The sequence below is a fragment of the Trichosurus vulpecula genome, chromosome 7 (genome assembly GCF_011100635.1).
Source record: "Trichosurus vulpecula isolate mTriVul1 chromosome 7, mTriVul1.pri, whole genome shotgun sequence".
NCBI lineage: Eukaryota > Metazoa > Chordata > Mammalia > Diprotodontia > Phalangeridae > Trichosurus > Trichosurus vulpecula.
The window spans coordinates 33,716,101-33,738,650 of NC_050579.1; the positions used below are offsets into that span (position 1 = coordinate 33,716,101).

At 50.3% G+C, this 22,550-nt stretch overlaps 1 protein-coding gene across 5 annotated transcripts in view; it reads right to left on the reverse strand.

Moving 5' to 3' along the window:
* Positions 1-22,550, reverse strand: part of ABR (ABR activator of RhoGEF and GTPase) — a 294,763-nt gene that overhangs the window by 90,697 nt on the left and 181,516 nt on the right. For 4 of the 5 annotated variants that reach the window (XM_036766139.1, XM_036766142.1, XM_036766140.1 and 1 more), the window contains 3 exons: positions 20,703-20,888; positions 12,812-12,919; positions 7,097-7,157 (listed from right to left, as the gene is read on the reverse strand). In XM_036766139.1, the coding sequence (XP_036622034.1) occupies positions 7,097-7,157; positions 12,812-12,919; positions 20,703-20,888 (355 nt within the window). Of the gene's footprint in view, positions 1-6,504; positions 6,719-7,096; positions 7,158-12,811; positions 12,920-20,702; positions 20,889-22,550 lie in introns of those variants that run through there. The other variant, XM_036766143.1, reaches the window with a different exon arrangement.

Below are 22,550 nucleotides of genomic sequence, written 5' to 3' on the forward strand. Positions count from 1 at the left end.
TTCCTGATATCATGCCTCTATAAATGCAGTGAGGGTCATGCTAGCTTTTCTGGCTGTCGTATCCCACTTCTGACTCACATGGGGCTCAGAAGTCACTAAAAGCCTCAGATCTCTGCTGCCACATGAACTCTAATTGAGCTAGGCATCCCTTATCTTGCATTTTAGAGCTGATTTTTTGAACCCACATGTATGACTTTACATTTAACTCAAGTTCACAGGAGTTCACCTTATTTGAAAGACTAACCTCTATCCCTTCCCTTGCATTCATGTCAATGCAGTTAGATTTGGACTCACATTGTCCAGACAACGCCAGCCCTTCACACTCTTTGGAGGGCACGTTGTGGGCTGGCAGGAGGCATTGCCGCTTTGCCCAGACAGGACGGATGCTCCTGGTTCTATCATGCTTGATCACTCTTCCCACCCCCTTCTTCCGTGTTACCCAGGACAAGGTAGTAGCCCAACATGGTCAGGAATGTCTATACCCTCAGTCCCATCTGCTTATACAGAAGAGCCTATGGCACTGAGATTCCCCTAAAAGGAAGGGATATGTAGTGGGAGACACACAGGTACAGCACAGAAATACTTTTTCCAAAGAAACTCTTGTGTACTTAGACAAAGAACAACCCTGGGGGAAGGAAGGAAGGATGCTGGAGGACAGTCTGACTGTGAGAACCCACCTGGGCTTCACTCAGGCTGGCTGCAGCCAAACAAAGCACTCCCCTGTCCCCTCCGCTTAGAGGCTGCCTTCTAGAGTTGGCCAGCAGACGAGGATCGCTGGGTTTCAGTGGAGACAGGTGGAGGCAGCAGCTGGCAGGCGAGTCTGCCAGTGTTTTTCAACTACCAATCAATCCAAAAAACCATTTCCCTCAAAACCTAGCCATACCCTTTTCTCCCTCCCTGAGAGGGTCCAAACAACATTAACTTCAGATTTTGGGTCTCTCAGGGCGCTGCATGGGGAAGAATATTCTTGGAGATGGGAGTCATGGTTGGGTCTCCTAGACATCTGGCTGGAGTCTCTGGTGGAGGGGCCAGGTGATCTCAGCCTTCAGCATGGCCCTTTGCCAACATCCCCACCCCATAGCAAACAGCCCTAGCCATTTGCTAAACAGAAAACAGCTTCCCCTAGACACAGATATAGACACTCAGCACACTGCTGAGCAGACCCCTGTGGGGGGCAATTTGTTCCTCACAAACACAGGTAAAGTTCTTAAGCAAGGTGGAGTAAATGTCTGGGGAGCCAGTGGCAGCCTCTATTTCACTCCCCTACATTCCTGGCCATCTGTATTTTTAGCCCTTCCCATTTGATGTCTACCAGAGATTCTTTCCCGGCAATGCCTGGGCTGGGGCGTGGGGGTCATAGCAGGGATGGAGTGCCTGGGCAAGCTGGGGCAGAGAGAGAAAAGGACAGGCATGGTCACAGGCATGGCCTTCCGGCAGGACTCTGGGTGGAGGCCCATCCTATCCTAGAGATGTAGGATCGCAGATATGGAGCTAGAAGGAACCTTGGAAGCCATCAATCTGACAAAGAAACAGACACTCCGGGGGTGCCCACCAACTGGGGAATGGCTGAATCAATTATGGTCTATGAATGTAATGGAAGACTGTGGTGCTGTAAGAAATGATGAAAGAAAGGAATGGTTTCAGAGAAACTCAGTATGAACTGAGCGGAGTGAGGGAGTAGAACAATTTACATGATTGTATAAATTAATAAATTTACAACATTGTAAAGACAAACAAAAGACCTTGGAAGACTTAAAAACTCTGATCAACGCAGCGAGCGGCCTCAGGAGACTCATGATGAAATACGTCACCCAGGGACGTGATGGGCTCAAGATACAGGAGAGGCCTAGGTTACTGGACACAATTAAACAGGAATTTGTTTTGTTTGCCTACGCATATCGGCTACAAGGGTTTTCCTTTGTCCCCCACCCCCACCCCATGGGGGAGTGGGAAAGTGAATGAATGAATGTTTGTTCATTGGGGAAAATATTTTTAAATTTCATTAAAAGGAACCACTTAGTTTAGCCTGCTCATTTTGCAGATGGAGGAAACTGAGGCCCAGAGAGATTAAGTGACTTGCCTCAGATCACAAGTGGCAGAAGGAGCAGCCTTCCACTGCCCCATCCTGCCTCTGGCAGATACCAGGCTGGAGAGGAAAACAGAGGTGGGAAGGGTGATGGGTGACACAGGCAGACAGAGGGAGCCTCCCTCCCATCCCAGGCCCAGGGAAAGCTGACGCTGCACCTTCAGCTCCAAGCCTTGGGGTCCCGGGGGAAGAAGTTCTGACTAATCCCGCCGGCTCTTTTGGTTGCTAGAGACATCTGCACAAGTCAAGGGTCTGGTTTCAGAAGGGTTATTAATACCACTGCTGCTCACCCCTAGAGACTGCTGGGTTTTAAAGACCAGTGAACCAAGACCCAAAGTTTTCACTTCACAGCTGGGCGGGGGGGAGTTTGGGGAGTCAGACCCAAACCACAGCAACTGTGCTGCAGGCACATTAAGGAGCACAAGGCAGTGACGGGAGAAGGACCAGCTGGCTGGTTCCCTGGGCACAAGCAGACATGGGGGTAAGCTGTGGGGTATACTTCAGCGGTCACCCGTCCATTCTCCACAGCAAATGAAGGTCCCTATTCTTAGATTTCAAGGCCTTTCCTTGGAGGAGGGAGAACCACCCCCTTCTCAGCAATTCCAACCCTGCTACCTGTTCTGGGGAAACCAACCTTCTTTCTATATGTGGCTCATGCCACCTTTCCCACTTGCAAATCTATTGCCTCGCCCATGATGCCCCCATTACCTGGAATAATTTGTACACCATGCTACCATTCCCCACTTCCCTCTACCCTCCAATTTCTACTCCTCCTCCTCCTTTCAGAAAGCCTTCCCAGATTTGATAAGAATAGACAAATCAAACACTCCAAAGGCCATTCACCCCATCACAAAGGGAGATAAAAAAGCCAAAAAGACAGAATGACCTCTGTTCATCTCCATCTGGTCTTTTTCAGCAAACCATCAGGGGAGGGGAGGGTGGGAGCATGGCTCTCCTACCCCATAGGCACTTGCAAATGGTCCAAAGAGCCAACTTGGTAAAATCCACCAGTAAGAAGCCCCTGGAAATACCACTGACATCCCTCCATCCACCCATCCATCCCTCCACCCATCCATCCATCCATCCAAATAATCTACTTCCTTTGGGGCATCATTTCATGAAACTAATAACCAATAAACACTTATTAAACCCCTACTGGATACACAACACTGTGACAGGCACTGGGGGAAATTCAAAATTGGACATGACAGTCCGTGCCTTTACTATCTTTCTCCCCAAACCCCTCCTTCCTCTGAGCTTCTAGTTCTGTCCAGGGCACCGTCATCTTCCTGGTCATCCAGATTCCCAACTGAAGAATCCTCCTTATTCCACCACATATTTGGTATCCAATCGGTTGACGAATCTCGTTGATTCTGTATTAATCAGCCATCAAGCAATTATCAAGCGCTAGCTGTGTGCCAGGCACTGTGCCAGGGATACCAGGGCAAAGGATGAACAATGGCATCTCTCCAAATGGTACTGTGGGAAGAGTCTTGGCTCTAGATTCAGAGGGAGTGGGTTCAAATCCTGCCTCTGTGACCTAACTTCTCCAGGCCTCAGTTTCCTCCTCTGTAAAATGAGGGGGTCAGGCCCTCCTCACTTCTCACCTGGACTGCTGCAGAAGTCTCTTGATCCTGGTCTCCTCGCCTCCAATCTATGCCTTTCCCAATCCATCCTCCACACAGCTGTCAAACTGATGTCCCCAAAAGGACAAGTTCGACTGTGTCGCTCCCTGGCTCAATAAACCCCAGTGGCTCCCTCTTACCTCAAGGATCAAACACCAACTCTTGTTTGGCATTTAAAGACCATCAGCATCTAGATCCCACCTGTCTTTGCAGCCTTGTGGGACAGGACTCCCCTTCATGCACTCTTTATTCAGCCCCACTGTCCTCACATACACTGATTCATCCGCCACCTTGTCTTTGGACACTGTGCCTTCCAGGCCTGGAACACTTTCGTTTCTACTCTCCTTCGAATCTCTAACCTCCTTCAAAGCTCCACTGTTCAAACGCTACCTCCTACACGGGGCTTTTCCTGACCTCCTCCATCCAACACCCTGTCCCCCAACAATGACCTATTTAGTTCGCATATACATGGTTCACTTGGTCTCCTCAGATGACTATAAGCTCCCACGGGGCACAAATGCTTTCATATTTGTCTCTGCATCCCTAGTGCCAGACACGCGGTTGGCATATAGCAGGCACTTAATAAAAGACTTGTTGAGTGATTGACTGCAGTTGAGTAAGGGACTAAGACCCCAGTGGATAAGGAGAGCATAGGACGGTCACAATACAAAGTCCTCTGGGAGCTCAGAGAGAGGAGGGAGGGCCCCCAGAGTCACGGCACCTGAGCTGGGAGGGAGAATGCCTCAGCCCCCAATTCCCAGCTCAGTCTCCAGTCTCCAATTCTGAAACGGATGTGATTAGATTAAGGGAGAAACTCTGAAACCTCAATCCTTGCCCCTTCTCAGTGGGAAGGAACAAGATTAGGGGAATAAAAAGTTGGGGCTGTATCCCCAGGTTCAGCCACAGCTGGGGGACAGGTTGGTGCCGGGTCTGGGATAAGCCCAAGAGTGCCCGACCTCTGTGGCAAATGGAGCACTCTCTTTGGGTCTCTGGACTTTCCAAAGCACTTTGAAACCAACCACATGCCAAGGAAGCTTCTTGGCCTAACCCTGTTACAATTGAGGAGGAGGGGACTAAGTCCTAGGGTCCTAAAGGACCCCAAATTTAGATTCAGAAATGACCTCAGAGGCCACGTGGTCCATCGCCCTCATTCAGGACACAGAAATCCAGGAGGTGAGGCTATTTGCCTTGGGCCATTCAGGGAAGTGGCTGCACTTGGATCTGAACCCACATCTTTTGACTTTAAATCCAGTGCTCTTTCCACAGAAGGCAGGGTTGGGACTTGTTTCCTCTGAGTCTGGAAACAATGAGTGACAGCTCTTTCCCCTGTCCTATTGTGGAGTTCCCACACCCTTCTCTGAGCTGGAGGGGAACAGTGTGGACCTGGGTCCCTACCTCTGCTCAGGATGGCCTGAACAGGGGACCTGCTGTCATGAGAGGAAGTACCAGTAAGATCTTGGAGATGGCCACTCTAGATACCTGAAAAGGCTCGCAGGAAAAGCCAGAAATCCCACCATTTGCTCCAGGAAATATTCTCATAATCTCTCTCTCTCGGGGTGCTGGAGAAATGGAGGGCATGACGGAGGGAGCAAAATGGACATGGTTTGGGAGAGGGAACTGGGATCAAGAAGATCTAGGTTCGAATCCCATACCTGTGACCCTGGGCAAATCACCTGACTGCTCTGTGCCTGTTTCCTGATTTGTGAAATGAGGGCACTGGCCTTGATGGCCTCTGAAGTCACTTCCAACTCGTGGTCTAGGATCCTACGAGCCGTGAGTCCGTGGCCTTCTCAGTTGCCCCCAACACACACAGACATCAGGGGGGCAGTACAAAGAAAGGAGCAGAAGTCCTCAAGCTGCTCTGCCCAGGTCTTGCCCCAAGGAGGACAGCTTCGCCCATGCCCAAGGCACGTCTTGCTTCAGAGAGCATGGCACACTAGCTGCCAGAGATGAGCATACCAAGCACACACCCCCGCCACCCAGCTACCTTCCAGCAGCTGTTCTCTCTATCCCCTGGAGCTGGGGTCTGTCTTCTCCAGGTGAGGGTCTGTCCATTGTGCCCAGACCTCTGCCACGCAGCCCTGCATGCTCCCAACACTCTCCCCACACCTCTCCTGCTCTCTGACCCACAAGCCCACCAGCTTCTCTCAGTTCTTCCAGGGTGGGGGGTCCCTAGGAGCCAGGCAGGAGCCTGTCGGGGGCCACCCTCCCAATCGCATCCACACTCCCCCAATGCTGTCACTCCAAGTAGAGAGAAGCAAGCCCAAGGCACCATGTGGATTCCCCGTGCACACAATACATGGGCAGTTCAGCCTTCCTCTCTTCTCCTGGGAAACAAAGAAAGTCCCAGCTACCCCTCGCAGATGACCATGGCACACGCCCCTCTGGGGCTGGGAGCTCCAGCCTCGGCCCCCTGTGGCTCTGGCACTGCCCATCACACTTGCCTGTCTCTGAGCCCACTGGTCACCAAGCCTGGGGCCAGAATCACACTCTTTACTTTCTGTCCTCACCAGCTCCTTCTGGAAGTTATCCTGATTCTCCCATTCACAGTTTTCACCTTCCCTCCAGCCCCTCGGGAGAAGAGGAGCATGGCATCTCAGCCAGCAGCGGCTCTCACCTCCCAGGGCTCCCTGACTAGGGGTCGGAGGCCGGTGCCAAGGGGGAGAGGACAGGTTCCCTGCCACTCTCTGCCCCGAGCCCTCCGTCACCGCCGCATCTAGGCTGCCTCATCGGAGCCCCCCTGACCAGCTAGCGGCCCAACAAGTATTCCAAGACAGGCAAGCCATGAGTTACCGTAGGTGCAGTTACAGCAGAGTCTGATGATCAAGAGAATTTCCATGGCAGCCTTTTCCGTAGGGTGCCCCAAAAGCCATCTCTCCCTGCTCCCCGGCTTCCATCAGCAAGCGAGCCACCCAGTCACCTCACCCGCCAGCCGGGCACAGCGGCAGCCACGGCCACGCAGCATCCAGAACCTGATGCTGCTGCCGCTGCTGCCGAACAAGTGAGTGAGCGCTAGGGAGGCTTGGTGGAGCCAGCGGAGAAGGGGGAGGGGAAATGAAAATGGAGTGCAAGACTGGGGAGGGGGAGGAGGGAGATGGAGGGAGGGAGGGACACCACTGACATTCTAATGAGGAAGAGCATGCTTGCAGTTGGCCGGCTGCCTGGGGAGCACAAGCAGCTGGATTCTCACAAGTGTGAGTGTGTGTGTGTGTGTGTGTGTGTGTGTGTGTATGGGTGGGTGAGCGTGTGTGTGTGTGTGTGTGTGTACACACCCAACACAAACACACACGCACACATCAGATACGCACACTCAGCAGCCCACGTGCTCAGGGCCCAGAGAGTCAGACAAAGAGAGCTGAACCACTCCCCCTTCCCCTCCAAATACCTTCCATGGTGATGGACGTGTGGCTGTCCTTGGAGTCCTTGGGGGCTTTGACTTTGAGTTCCTGTCAATGGAAAGAGAAGCCTCGCTGGCAAATGCCCCCCTCGCATTTCCTGCTGCCCACCTTCCCTACGGAGGCAGGAGCCTTCACATGCTCCTGCTGCCGTCAACCCAGCAAAATTTTCTTAATGGCTCTGGTGAAAAAATTTGTAATCGTTTCCTTTTTTTTTTCCCCTTTCAAAGCCTCTACTTAGTAGATGCAGCTCGGTACAGAGGAGAGAGTGCTGGTTCAAATCCCACTCTCTGTGTGACCTTGGGCAAAGTCACTTCTCTCCGGGTCTCAGTTTCCTTATCTGTGAAATGAGGAGGTTGGACCAGATGGCTCTGGAGGCCCCTCTGAGTTCTAAATAAGGTTGTTCCTCTGTAAGATGAAGTGGGGCAGGGGTCTGGATTCAGTGGCTTCCAAGGTCCCTCCCAGCTCATGAACTTTTCCCCTTGGAGCCTCAATTTCCTCACCTGTATAATGGATCACATGGCTTCCGAGATTCCTTCCAGTTCTAGATCTCTGATCTTAAATCCAGATCAGGGCATGGAGGTATAAGCCTAGATCCCCAAAGGCAGAGGCTCTGGCTGGTCATTCTGGAAGAGACCTCAGAGGCCATCTAGTTCAATCCTCTTATTTTACAGATAAGGAAACTGAGGCACAGGGTGGGCAAATTCATAGGATCTAGAGCCAGAAAGCACCTCAGAGACAATCAAGTCTAATGCTCTTACTTTATTATTTTTTGGTGGGGAGGCAACCAGGATTGAGTGACTTGCCCAGGGTCACACAGCTAGTTAGTGTCTGGGGCCAAATTTGAGCTCAGGTCCTCCTGACTCCAGGGCTGGTGCTCTATCTGCTTTGATACCTAGCAGCCCCTTATGCCCTTACTTTACAGATCAGGAAATTAAGGGGAGGGGAGCAGAAAGGATCTGCCCAAATTAGCACAGGTGGTAAGCATCAGAGACAGGGTATGCCCTGGCAGATCTTGACTCCAGAGTCACACTCTTCCCCGAGGCCACCTCCCTGAGGCAGGAGGCAGCCATGCCCAGGGGAATGCCAATCAGAAGACTTGTCTAGGCCACCTACTATGGCTCGGGGAGGCAGAGCTCCACCTCGGTGGGGGGGGGGGGTGCCCCAACAGAAGAAATCACAGATCCTAGAGGTACTGAAGAATTCTTTTGGAAACATGAAGGGAAGCCAGAGGGGCAAGAGAAAACAATGGTCTGAACAGATTGATGCACCTTTTAAAAAGTACTTTGTCTCTTTGTTCCCAGAGTCCAAAGCAACCAAAAACTGGTGCTGGCTACCAGAACACAGGTGGAGAACTGAGGAAACCTCGGCCCTTGGCGTTGTCTGCTACTGACTCATGGAGACTAATCCTAATTACCCCCAACCTTCAACCCCCACTCCTGGAAGGCCTTTCTAGGGAGAGACTCCAAGGAGAAGCAGGAAGACATCCACCTGCTCCATTTCTATGCAAAAGGTGCTTGACCTTTTAACCCAAAGTACACTCTTAGAATAAACTTCTTTTGTTCCAATGAAATACCTGCTTCTTCTCTCCCCCAGGAGGCCAAGAAAAATAAAAAATCATAGCTTTCGAGCTGGAAAGGACCATATAGGCCAACTCTATCAAGCCTCTCATAAGAAGAAACTGAGGCCCAGAGAGGTCCAGGGTCTCGCTCCAGATCATGTACAGGTCGGAGGGGCCTGGAGAGAGCTGGGAAGACCCTCAAAGGCTATCTGATCCCAACCCTTCATCTTTCTGAGGAGGACATCGAGGGGAAGGGATTTGCCCTCTTACTTCAGTCCCTGATCTAAGAGAGGGTGGGGTGCCATGGCACACAGGTGCATCGCCCCTCTGGGCATGGCCACATAGGATGATGGACCAGACACCTGGAGACCTGGGTTCAAATATAGCCTCTGCCTGGTACTAACTGGGTGATGAGAGCCAAGTGACCCTAAGAGTAAGTGAGCTTTCAGCCTGCTTCCAGGGCCAAATCTAAGATCCTATCTTACCCATATGTCACTTAATATCATAGTTTTCCCCTGTGTAAAACAAGGATTTGCTTATCTCATAGGGTTTGTGGTGAGGAAAGCACTTTATAAACTTTGGGATCACAGATTTAGAGCTGGAAGGGACCTCAGAAGTCATCTACAGCCACATTTTTATTTTTACAAGCTAGGAAACTGAGGCCCAGAAGGCTGAGTGACTTGCCCATGGTCCCACAGAGGCAGGATTCAAACTCAGGCCCCGCAAGGCCCAATTCTGTTCTCTTTTCCCCACATTCCAAGGGCCACAGAAACATGCTTGCTGATTGTCTGACTGACCGAGGGCAGTGGTAACTGGGCAGATGGCTTGCCTGTCCTGCTACAGGAGGGTCCTCAAAGGAGGACTGAGCTGCTATAGATGTGCCTGCTGCTAACGGCATGGACTGTCCCTGCCTTGAGTCTGGGTTACCAACAAGCTGACCACCAGCAGGGAGGCTGGGACCAGCTCTCACCTTGCAGATGCTATGCTGCATGCTCAGGGAGATTGCAGGGGACTGCCTATCTGATCTAAATCCCCTTTGTCAGCCTTTGTGGCTGTCATGGAGCACCGCTCTCGGCAGATTCTGCCCCAGCTCAGGCTCCCGAGGATAATGGGACTGAAAAGTACAGTGCTGTCTGAAATTAGAGCTGAAAGGTGATCCTTGAGTAGAAAGTGGATGAAGGCCTAAAATCTGGGCTGAAGAGGAGGGGGACAGGTGGAGAGGGCGTCAAGGTGCTGCTACCTGCTTCCATCAGCATCCTGCCAGAGGCTAGAAAGCACTGGAAAAGGTCCTGAGGGACAGAGCTACCCCACAGAAGGCAATAAGGGATCAGTGAGGGTCATGCCAGCTATGGCCACAGCTCCCTGAAGGAGGGGAGGGAAAAGCGGAAGAAACTGACCAGGACTGCAGGAACTCTGTTTCCTCTTCTAGCTCCAAGCTATTTCTAGAGAGAAAAACCTTGGAGAAAAAGACTAGGAATGAGGCTTCTCTAGAAAAGCAGGATGTAGGACTGTGTTCCCTGGGGCTAGAGCCCAGCTCTGTTCTCAGAGTCTCTGGGGAATTATCATTCCCAGCAGCCTCAGCCTGGAAGTATGAAATCACTCTGACAGCCCAAGAGAAAAGCCTAATTACAGTAATTAAGTGGCAGAGCAGAAAGCACCAATGAGTCAGGGAGAGGGGACTGTCACCACATGGCTACACCTGTCAGGCCTGAGCTCTGGCCTTGGGAATGTGTGGGAGTACAGGGCTGCCAGTTGAACTGGCAGCCAGGGGTACTGGGCATTAGTCTGAGGCCCAGACTCCCCAAGGAAGGAAGGAAGGAAGGCTGGGGTCCCAAAACACAGGACCAAAGTTATAGAGATGAAAAGGATCTCAGAGGCCATCCAAATCCCATCCCCTCCTTTTAAAGAGGAAAAACTGAGGCTGGGCGCTGGGGCAAGTGGTTTAAGTGGTTTGTTCAAGGTTACACAGGAAATTGAACCCAGGGCCTCTGATTCTAGTGCTAGGGCTCTTTATGTTATACCAGCTTTTGTGGATACCTTCCTCTGCTCAAAGGAGGCCAAGAAGGGCCCCTGGGCACATGTGGGGAGACCTGGGAGCTGTTCTGTTGAATGGGGAAAGCTACAGAGCATGGAATCATGGACTTGGAGCTGGAAAGGACCTTGGAGGCCATCAAGGTCAATCCCAAACCCAAGGGAAATGGGGCTCCTGAGGTTAAATGACTTGCCCAGGGTCCCACAGCTGTTTAAGAGTCAGAGGCGGGGTTTGAGCCTTGGCTCTCCTGCCCCAAAGTCCAAGGCACAATGTTGCCTTTTGGACATTCTGATGGACATTCAGCTACATTCAGCCTCGTGAAGTGGGGAAAGTTGTTGGCTTTCTGTTGTGCCTCAGTTTCTGCACCTATAAAAATGAGTAAATGGTTTTGTAAACTGTTAAGCCCTCACAAACTATGAGACACTCCCTGGGAGGGCAAGCACTTATCTCACCAATGTTTATTATACAAAGGCAAAGCTTGGAAAATGAAGGGACAAATTCTAATCTTCCATCTGCAGTAGTAGAACCAGCCCACATGATCTGGGAGTCATTAACCCCAAGCTTAGGGTGGGTGGGCTATAAAAGTGAAATGTTAACAGATCAGGGAGGCTCCCTGAAGATCTCTTACAACCCAAAACAGCCTTTCTGGGGCCGGGTTATCCCAGTCGATAATATAATGGATAAAGTGTACTGGAATCAGAGACGCTGGGTTCAAATGCTACTTCTGACACTGCTTATGGGACTTTTGGCAAGCCACTCCAATTTCATGAGCCTCAGTTTCTACATCTGTGATATAAGGAGGCTGGACTAAATGGCCTCTGAGGGTCTCTTCCAGTTCTAGAGTAATGATCCCTATCTACTTTCCCCCAATGGCTCCATTCGGAAGCTCACCCACCATGATGTTCCTTTCCCAACTGGGCCTTGCCATGTGCCCTGTGGCTTAGCCTTCCTCCATGTGTTGTCCCCCTGAATGAGAGTGTGGACTCCCTGAGAGCAGAGACTATTTGGATCTTCCGTTTCTATCCTTAGCCCTTAATACTGTGCTTGGTTCATCATGAGTGTTTACTCAACGCTTTCCCATACCATCCTATGCCCCTTTGTCAATCTAGACCTGTGGTAGCAGCATAGTGCAGAGGAGGGATCGCTACATTTAGAGTCAAGAGATCTGAGTTTGAATCCTCAGCTCTACCATATACTCTGTGTGACCTTGAATGAACCACTAACTGGGTGAATTCTGATCCCGTGTCCGGATTTTAAGGGGGACCATTCCCCAGCTCAACCAGATTCCCCTACAGGGTTCCGGGCTCAAGGAGTTTCTGTCCTCTCTCACTTTGAAGGAGATTTCACAGAATTATAGAAGTCAAGACCTGGGAAGGATCTTAAAGTATATCCAGTCATGGGATCATAAGCCTAGAGCTAGAAGGGACATCTAGTCCAAACCCCTGTTTTACAGATGAGGAATCTGAGACTAAGCGACCTGCCCATGGTCGCACAGCAAATAAGTATCAGAGGCAAGATTCGAACCTAGGTCTCCCTAATTCCCAGTCCAGCTAGTACACCATGCTGACTCTCATGGTCACCTAGGCTCGAGGAGCTCTGTCTTCTGTTTTGAAAGGAATTTTACAGGACCCTAGATGTCAGAGCTGGAAGGGACGTGAGAGGTCATTTCATCATAGGAACATAGGTGGAACGCTAGAAAAGACAGACAGCCACTTAATCCAACTCCATCATTGTTCAGAGAAGGGAACCAGGCTCCAGAGATGAGGAGTGACTCGCCCAAGGTCACACGATGAGTCAGTGGCATGTGCTTTCTAATTTTCCCTGCTCTTCCTGCTCCCTAATTTCAACCAAAAAAAAAAAAGTAAAATGTGGAGAGTAGGGGGTGGGAAATCAAGAAAACCAACAATCCCAAATTAAGAAGCGAGCGAAAGAACATGCCAGGTGTAGGAGAGGGATTGGTAGTTTAAGCATCAGCCAATCTGAGAAGCCGCTGTTCTGTCTGGTAATCAGGGAGGAAATAGCCCAGTCTGGGCTGGCTCTCTAGACAGCTCCCAAAATACATTTTCGGTCTTGGCCAAAGGGTGTCCCCCAAGTAGGAGAGAAGCCGCTCACCTCGGAGATCTTCTGGAACTGGTTGTTGGACTGGCTACACTTCTCAGCCGTCTCCAAAGCGATTTTATAGTTATCCACAAAGGCTTTGTACACGCCAAGCTGGCTGGCCTGGAGAAGAGAGATGGATGGGGTGGGGGGAGATGGAGAGAATGAATGAAAGATTAATCAGAACACCTGGAGAGCTGGGAATAGCCAAGGTACTCCACAGCAGTTCTGAAGGTTTGGAGGTGGGGGTGGCAGGAGTGTAGAAAGGATGGAGGCTGAACAGCATCCCTCTGAATGAGATTCAACGGTTTCCATGGAAACCAGCTCAACCCATAAGGGTTAACAAGGGGGCACTGGGGGCAGGGCAATGCCATCTCAAGCATGCTGAGAAATTTAAGCCATCATGGCATTTGCCTTTTTTTTTTTCTTTTTTTAAAAGCATTATCAAAGGTCTTGTTCAGTTTGAAATCCCTCTGTGCTTCACAATGCTTTCAGGGCTTAGAATTATCCCTAGGAGAAAGAAAGGTGGGGAGGGGAGCATTTGTGCATGAGTGTGAGTGTGCACGTGCATGCATGAGTGTGTGTGTATGTATGCAAGTGTGTGTGCATGAGTATGTGTGAATGTATGTGTGCACGCGAGTGTGTGTGCGTGTGCGTGTGTGTGTGCGTGTGTGTGTGTGTGTGTGTGTGTGTGTGTGCGTGTGTGTGTGTGTGTGTGTGTGTGTAGCAGCTCCCTGCCCCAGGTTCCAAGCTGCTCCATGTTGTACCTCCCAAGCACTGCCCAGAGACCTTTGCAATTCCACAATTTGCATCTCCACTTGGTCCTCCCTCCCTCCCTCCCTCCCTCCCCTCTTTCCTGAGGTTCCCTGCACCACTCCCTCCACCCAGACACAGGAACACGGCAGACAGCGTGTTAGTCACCAAAGCCCCACAAACAAAGAGCTGGAGCCCAGAGGTGGAGAGTAGCACCATGGCAGGGGCAGGAAGCCTCCAAGAACCAGGCCACAGGATGCCCTGCCCTGCTCACCCAATTCGAATGAAAAGCTCCCACCCAGAATGTGCCTAAATGTTACAAGTGTTTTCTCCCTCAGCCTTTCCCTCCCAGCTCCTCTGAAAAGAAAATCAACTTTCATTAATTAGGGGAAATTTTTTTTAAAATGTTAAACAGAACATAAACTCCTTGAAGGAAGACAGTTCACTGTGTATCCACAGCATATAGTCGGTGTAGAGATAGAAACTACACCTGTGATTTCCTCCGTACAGAGAATTCCCAGAGGAGGAAAGTCCCTTTACTGATGCAGGATGGCACCTCCTCTTCACTCTGTAGTTGTACAGAGTTGTCTGGGTCCCTGAAAGGTTCAATAACTTGCCCTCCATGTGTGAGAGGTTGGACTGAACTCTTCCTGGTTCTGAGGCCGGTTCTCCCTCCATGACTGCCCAATCCTCTCCCAGGCAGCACTTAGTAACAGGGCTTCTGTTATATCTCACCCCTCCTGGGGGATCCAAAGCAGAGTGGAGACTATTGGGGGGAGTGGGAGGTAGGAGTAAGGACCACAGGTTTAGAGCTGGAAGGATCTCAGAGGGAACTGAGTCCAACACCCCCTCCCTTCATTTTCCAGAGAACTGAGCCCCAGGGAGCTTGAGAGATTGACCCAGGATCCACGCAGGTGGTAAATGATAGGGAGCCAGGATTGGAACCCAGGCCTTCTGACTGCTCTAGCTCCCAGGCATCCTGAGCCTGCTGCACGTCGTTGCCCCCATTAGATTGTAACCTCTTTGAGGGCAAGGATTGGTTTTGCTTTTTCATTGCATCCCTAGTGTTGAGCGCAGGATCTAACACTTAGTAAATGCTTAATAAATAAAAGCTTACGGATCCACTGATCGCAGACGTTGGGATCTAGGAAGGAACTAGGGATGGGAGGGAAAGGAGGGATCCAGAGCCAATTAGAGAGAAGTGCTTGGGCCTGGGCTGTGAAGTATCTAGGCCTAAGGGGTTCAAAGCTGGGACAGGCAAGAGGTGGGGGGAGCTCTGGCTTCCTTCTGTACAAGAGGACCTGGGCCAGAGCTGGCCCCCACTCCCTGAGATTCACCCAAAGCCAGCAATGGCAGTATTTCCAGGCGCGATGGATCAATGGATGTCAGGACCAAGAACACAGCCAGGAGGCACCCCAAATTCCCCGGTTCCCCTCTTGCTCCCTCCCCTCAATGGTATATGGCTTCTGCTAAGGCAGGCATTTGTCACACACTATAGGCCCTAAGAATGTGTTTAGTCGTTTTCAGTCACATCCAACTCTCTGTTATCTTTTTGGGGTTTTCCTGGCAAAGATACTAGAGGGGTTTGCCATTTCCTTCTCTGGCTCATTTTACTGAGGGGAAACTGAGGCAAACAGAGGTTCAGGGACTTGCCCAAGGTCATGCAGCCAGTAAGTGTCTGGGACTGGATTTAAACTCATGTCTTCCTGACTCCAGACCCAGTGCTCTGTCCACTGAGCCATCTAGCTACCCTGGAATGATGTTTTTTAAATGCATAAAATGCATTAGAGAAGATTACAGAAGAAACCAGTGCATCCCCTCTCCCCTAGATTACGGCATCGCTCTTCTTGCCTCAAGCCTCTCCCTGCTCCCCACCTTGGCCACCACCCCATTGCCTCTCCAAAGACCTCTCCCACCTTTAAAGTCCCAAGACTCGGATTTTAAAGCTCAGGCCACATCGCATCACTCTTCTACTCAGTGTATTTCAGCAGCTCCCTTAAAAAAGAGACTCCTCTCTTTGGTTCCTAAAGCCTTTCATAACTAGTGCAACCTTGCCAGCCTCACCGGACACCAAGGCCTCTCTTGCCCCCGACATCCATCCACCCAGGCTTCTTTCTGTTCCTCACACAAAACGGCTTAGCTCTTGTCTCTGAGCTGTGGCCCTGGCCATCTCCCCTCACCTCAGCCCCAGAGTCCCCCTTTCCCTTTGAGACTCAGCTGCAAAATTCTAAAAAATGAATGCTAAAAATAAATAAATAATAAAGGTGGGTGGGGAGACACAGCTGAGGCACAATCTTTGGCATAAAGCCTTCTGTGATCTCCCCAACTGCTAGTGCGCTTCCCCCCAAGCTCCTTTTTATATTTATTCTCTGTATATTTATGCTGTATATACTAGTATATGTGCTCCCTCAATAGAAGGCAATCTCCCTGTGAACGGGGATCCTTTCATTCTTTGTATCTGCATTCTCAGTGCGTAGCATGGTGCCCGGCCCATGTTGTTTTGTTGTTCAGTCAGTTGTGTCCCACTCTTCAGGACCCCACTTAGGGTTTTCTTGCCAAAGATACTGGAGGGGTTTGTCATTTCCTTCTGCAGCTCATTTGACAGATAAGGAAACTGAAGCAAACAGGGTTAAGTGACTTGCCCAGGGTCATTCAACTACTAAGTGTCTGAGGCCAGATTTGAACTTGGGTTTTCCTGACTCCAGGCCCAGCATTCTATCCATGGTGCCACCTAGCTGGCACATAGCACGTGCTTGATGAATGCTCATTCCTTTTTTTGATTGACTTACTGATTCATGTTATGTTTGCAAAGGACTGTCCTAGGGTTATAGTACAAGTGTTGCTCTCTCCCAGCTTTCCAGATGAGCATCAGGCTCTAGGAATGGACGTGACCTTGCCCACGGTCATAGGAAAGCAGCTTGGTACAACAGAAAGATGGCGGAGGAGCTGGTTCAGATCCCAGCCCTGTCCCCTTCCGCCTTTGTGCTCTCTAGCTCTCAGCTTCCTCATCTGGGGATGGTTTCCTCACAGTCCCAGCACCTGTCCCAGAAAAGGGGCTGAGTAAGTTATTGTCAATTAGTTTATTGATGGAAGAAGAGTCAGAGAGGGGCAGACAGCGGTGTCCTGAGCTGATGACTCTCTCGGGGCAGCCCTGCATGGACAGACAGACGTTCTGATCTTCATCTGCTGGAAGTGAGGGCAATTCTCCTCTGAATTATGGTCATTTGAAAAGGAGATGGACTTGGCTTGATGTCAGAGTCTGGGGAGGGCACTTACTGGTGGTCGGGGGGCCTTGGATTGGTCACTGTCCCTCTGTGCCTTGGTCACCCCAACTCTAAAGTAGGGGTCACTGTAAGCATCAGAGACGGTATTTCCATCCTCTGACAGGACCCTCTACTCTACTGCCTCTGACCTGCCTACCTCCCAGGGGTGCTGCTAGGGAAACACTGTATACATTGTAAAGCACAAGGTAAAGGGGGTTCCCTGCCCCCCCCCAGGCATCTTCTGTCAGTGGTTAATTAAGGCTTTGTAAACTAGTAATAACCCCTAGCATTAAAAATAGTCCAATATAAAGTATAGTGGAAGGCTGAATTTGGAGTCTGAGGACCTGGGTTCAAATCCTGCCATTTATATCACTTACTACTTGTGTGGCCTTGGACAAATTGCTTAACTTCTATGGATTTTAATATTCCTCATTTTAAAATGAGGGGTTTGGAATAGATGACCTATAAGGCAGTATGGTGCACTGATTCCAGGGCAGCTAGGTGGCGCAGTGGAGTCAATTCCTGAGTTCAAATCCAGCCTTTAGATACTTACTAGCTGTGTGACCCTGGGCAAGTCACTTAACCCTATTTGCCTCAGTTTCCTCATCTGTAAAATAGGATGGCTGGACTAGAGGGCTTCCTCTAAATTTAGTTCTGTGATCCCACCCCAATGCTGACTATGCCCACTCAGTTGCTTCATCTCCCCATGCCTCAGTTTCTCCATCTGTAAAATGATAGAACTGAACCATTTGACTATATCCCTTCCAGGCCTAAATCTACGACATCAAGACCAACAAGTGACCATAGTTCTAGGGTGGATGGGGGGGGTGAGGGGGTTTCCCATTCCAAAGCCTTTTCCAGGGATGCCTGTCCCTCCAGGCTGGGTACCAGCTAGAGTCATTAGGCATCCTGGGGGTGGTGGTTGCCTGGAAACAGCAGCTTAGCACTGGGTGATCTAATAAAGGAAAGAGCAGTGATGCTAATTCCCCTTTTCCGGGTAATGAATAATCGAATCACCAATGCCTCCCTCAGAAGGCAGACTCCTTCCCCTTCTGGGACACAGCTGGTCCCTGCCCTCTTTCCAGGCCTCCAACTTGCAGGACCCAAGCAGACCAGGACTAATGCAGAGCCCCAGTAATAGAGCCACTCCAGATGCCTGAATGGGACACTGGCCTCCAAGGATGAACCCGGCAGGCTCCTCTGGGGCGGCACGAGGCACCGGTGCCCCAGGAGAGGAAGTCAACTTGGGCAAGGTCTTCTCACCTGGCCACATGGTATCCTTCCTCTCCCTTCCTCCAGCAAGGAAAGTCAGACTTCAGTCCAGTGCATTTAGGCCAGCTTCATTTCCCAACCCCTCCCCTATCCCCAAATGGCTGATACCTTTCCCCAGAGACTAGACCATGAATTTAGTGCTGGAAGGAATTCCTGAAGCCGCCTCATCTAACCCCCTCTTTAAGCAGATGAAGACATTAAGGCATGACTTGCCCACAATCACACAGGTAGGGTCAGAGGCAGGACCTGGTCAAGTTCAACACTTTCTTTTTCCAGAAAGGACGGCTCATCTTGCCTAGAGTCATGAAACATTACGGTTGAAAAGGACTTCCTATATATTCAGTAGGGTGGCTAGGTGGCATAGTGGATAGAGCACCGGGCCTGGTGTCAGGGAGACCTGAATTCAAATCCAGCCTCAGATACTTACTGGCTGTGTGACTCCGGGCAAGTTAACTTAAATCTGTTTGCCTCAGTTTCCTCATTAGTAAAATGAGCTGGAGAAGGACACGGCCAACCACTCCATTATCTTTGCCAAGAAATCCCCAGATGGGGTCACAAAGAGTCAGGCGCAATTAAACAACAACATATATTTGGCATTAAGTTTTTTTGGTATGTTTAGTCCCCCCCAATAGGTGAGCACCTGGGGGGCAGGGACTCTTGTTCTGGATCAGAGCGTGTTTTCACTGAATTAGGCTGAGGTCACGGAGGGTCACAGCCTACAGACCACACAGGTGGTCATTTTACTGAGGACAGGATCAGGAAACACACGGGACAGTCACACGGTGGAGGCTGCTGGGGAGGCCCCCACCTGGTCCTGTAAGCCCTGGGTGTCGGGCTGTAAGAAGAGGAGGACCTCAGCCTCCAGTTTGCCCCAGTGGAGGCCCTGGAAGAGTCTGTGCTGCCTCCTTCAAGGTCAAGGTCAGTCTTGGTATCTATGCTTAAGAACCTTCTTTAGCAGCAGAAGAAAACTAGCCTGTGCTTCCTCCCAATGGCTCTGGCACGACCCGTATGCCTTAGGTGAGTCACCTAGCCTTCATTTTCTTATCTGAAAAATGAGAACGTTGGACTAGAGGGTTCTTCCCACTCCCCATGTATGATTTGATGAGCCTGTGATTCCCCAGTGAAGGGCAGCTGCCCATCTTTGTATGGCTTGCAAACTAAGAATGGGACAAAAACAGGCAGCCTGGGGGCCATAGTTTGCTGACCCCTGGTATAGTGGAGAGAGAGTGACTTTGAGGGCAAACACCTGAGTTCAAGTCCTTCCTTAGACACGTACTGGCTAGGTGACCCTGGGCAAGTCACTTAACCTTTGTGTGCACCCAGCAGTGCTCTATTATTTCAAGTTGAAAGATAGCTGTTCAGTTAAGATTAAACCACTAGTTCAGTTTTTTTAAAAATCCTTCCTTGGGAAAAAAAAAAAATCCTTCCTTGGCAGAGTGGTGCAATAGAATCTCAAGTCAGAGGCCCTGGGTTCAAATCCTTTTTCTACCACTTCCTGTCTTGGCTTGTTCTTGGTTTCAGGATATTCCCAGTTTATCTGTAGGTAACTGAATTCCTGTTCTCCTGTCACATGTCTCCACTTGATTTCACTGCTCAGGGCAAACTGGGGACATATATAGGGGTCCTTGGGGCTCCCCTCTCCGGGGTCCTGATCCTTCTGGCTGCCAGGAATCCCATGGTCACTGTAGGCTCTCACTTGGTTCCTTGAAAAGCCAACAACGTGGAGCCCACTCTCTGTCTCTGAATCTCCCTCCTTGTTCGTCCGTCTGTCTGTCTGTCTCTCTCCTTCTCCTTCCCTGTCTCTCTCTGTGCACAATTTATTCCTTGGGAAAAAATCCAGGCAGAGGATCATGATGGGTCTGCCCAGCTAGAATGCCATCAAAGAGGGGATGGCAAGGGATGCAGGCCATGCCGGGGGGAGGAGGCGAGGAAGGGGCTTAGCAAGGACTTCAAAGCTGTAAGAGGTCTTTGGAGAAGCGATGGTAGAGTGGACAAAGAGTCAGCCTCGGGGTCAGGAAGACTTGGGCTCAAATCTTGCCTCCAACACATACTGGCTGTGTGATCCTAATTCCTTGTGTGATACTGGACAAATTACTTAGGCCTCTCTGAACCTCAGTTTCCTCACCTGTAAAATGAGGGAGTTGGACTAGACGGTCTCAGAGGATCCTTCCGGTTTTAAATCTTACGACAAAAGCGAGGCCTTCTTCCCAGGAGCTGGAAGACGGTCCCCCCAAAGAGCTAAACTGAGGGAGGGCTGGGAACTTTGGAGGATGACTAGTCCTTTGTGGCTCCTCTTTCCCCTGAAAACCACTGCCCCCAAGTCCCCTCTGCCTGGTGCTGGTGGCCCTGCTCTCCTGGCAGCACCTGCACACCCTCGTCCGGCTGAAGCTTTGCGGCACACAGTCATCCGCACCCTAGTGCACCCCCAGCCTCATGGTGGACGGTCATCTGCACCCTAGCGCACCCCCGGCCTCATGGTGGACGGTCATCCGCACCCTAGCGCACCCCCGGCCTCATGGTGGACGGTCATCCGCACCCTAGCGCACCCCCGGCCTCATGGTGGATGGTCGTCCACGTCGCAGCACATCCCCAGCCTTGAGGGAAGCCTGGGTACTTACCAGCTTCTGGAAGAGGTGGCCCAAGGTGACCTCGCTGTCCCACTGCTGCACCTTGGGGCAGAGGTTGTCGTAGAACTCCTTGTGGATCTCATAGATGTCCTGGATCTTGTAGAAAATGGTCTCGATCTGCTGGATGGTGAGCACAGGCTGGGAGGTGGTGGCCGTGGCCTTGAGGGGCTTCATGGGCTGTGAGCAGGAAGGGAGAGAAGACAGGGCCGGAGTGAGAAAACCCAAAGAGAATTCATCAAGAACGTGGGGAGAGCTTGGGGCGAGGAGACCTACGTCCAGATTTCAGGAGTCTGTGACCTCGGGCAAACAAACTCCTTAAATTCTGAGCCTCAGTTTCCTCTTCCATAAAATGGTGACAAACGTGCTTACGCTCTCTACCTCATGGGGGCGATGTGAAGAAAACCTGCAATAAACCTCAAATACATTAACATGTCAAGGACCCGGGGGGACTCCTTCCAATGATAACAATATATCATATAATAATATAATTAATTATTAATAAATTTATTTGTATTTGTTAATTATGTTTAATTAATAGATTAATTAATAATTAATATAAATCATTAACTGCACTTTAAAGTTTGCAGCAAAGTGCTTTATAAGTATCATCACATTTGATCCTCACAATAACCCTGGGAGGCGGGTACTATTTTTATCCCCCATTTCACAGATGAGTAAACTGAGGCAGGCAGAGCTTAAGTGACTTGCTCAGGATCACACAGCCAGTAAGTGTATGAGGCCAAATTTGAACTCAGGACCTTATGATTCCAGGTCAAAGCTCTCTCCATTAATAGATATTATAATCTGTCAGTACTTTTAGTCACAAAGGTGGGGATATTCATTCTCAGGAAAGTGAACTGACTTACCCAGGGTCATATAGCTAGCTAGGAAGCACCAGAGATAAGATTTGAACCCAAGGCCTCTGGCTCCAGAGTCACAAAGGGTTACCTGAGCCCAGGGAGGTGCAGCAATTTGCCTGTGGTCACAGAGGCAGTGTCAGAAGCAGAATGGACCCCAGGTCTTCAGAGGATGTAGATCTAAAGCTCAGAAAGGACCTCAGATGCCAATGAGTCCTCAATTTACAAATAAGGAGAATGAAGTACAGCTGGTAACATGACCAGTCCAGAGTCATACAGCTAATAAGAGTCGGGGCAGGATTTGAACCTAGGTCCTTCAGACTACAAGTCTGGTGCCCTGTTGACTAAGACCACATTGTCTCTCAGAAACTTTAAAGCATGTATATAAATGTGAGGATTTTTTTTTAATGGATCTGTGATTTCATTGCTATAGGAAAGGTCTAGTGAGGAAACTCCATCCACTAATGCAAGGTAGCACCTCCTTAGCAACTTCTAACTTAGTCATTGAGAGATTAATTAAGGGACTTGCCTAGGGTCACATAGACAGCACTTGAACCCAAGTTCTAAGCCAGCTCTCTCTTCATTAAGTCTTGCTGCCTTTCCTCTAAATGTGAGTTGTTATTATTAGACTATCTATCCCCATAGGGATGGGAGGGACTGGGGGGGGACATCCTTTGCCAGGGTCTTGCCCAGACAAGGGGGGGCACTGTGCCCACTACATTGGGCCTGAAGCTTGATTTATCCTTGGGTGGGGCTGTCACAGGCCCCAACAGGCCATGCTCAGCTCACATGGCAAAGAAACCCGGCATGCTGGGACCTGCCGGATGCTGGGACAGGGGCCAAGATCGGGCACCCATGGACTCCATCTGGAAGCCAGCCTGCAGGCTGCAGTCACTGGGCAGTGCCCTACCAGGAATGCTGTAATGGCTTGTTTGTTTTTTTCTTTTTTTTTTTTTTTTAACAGGGTTCACACTTTCCTCTG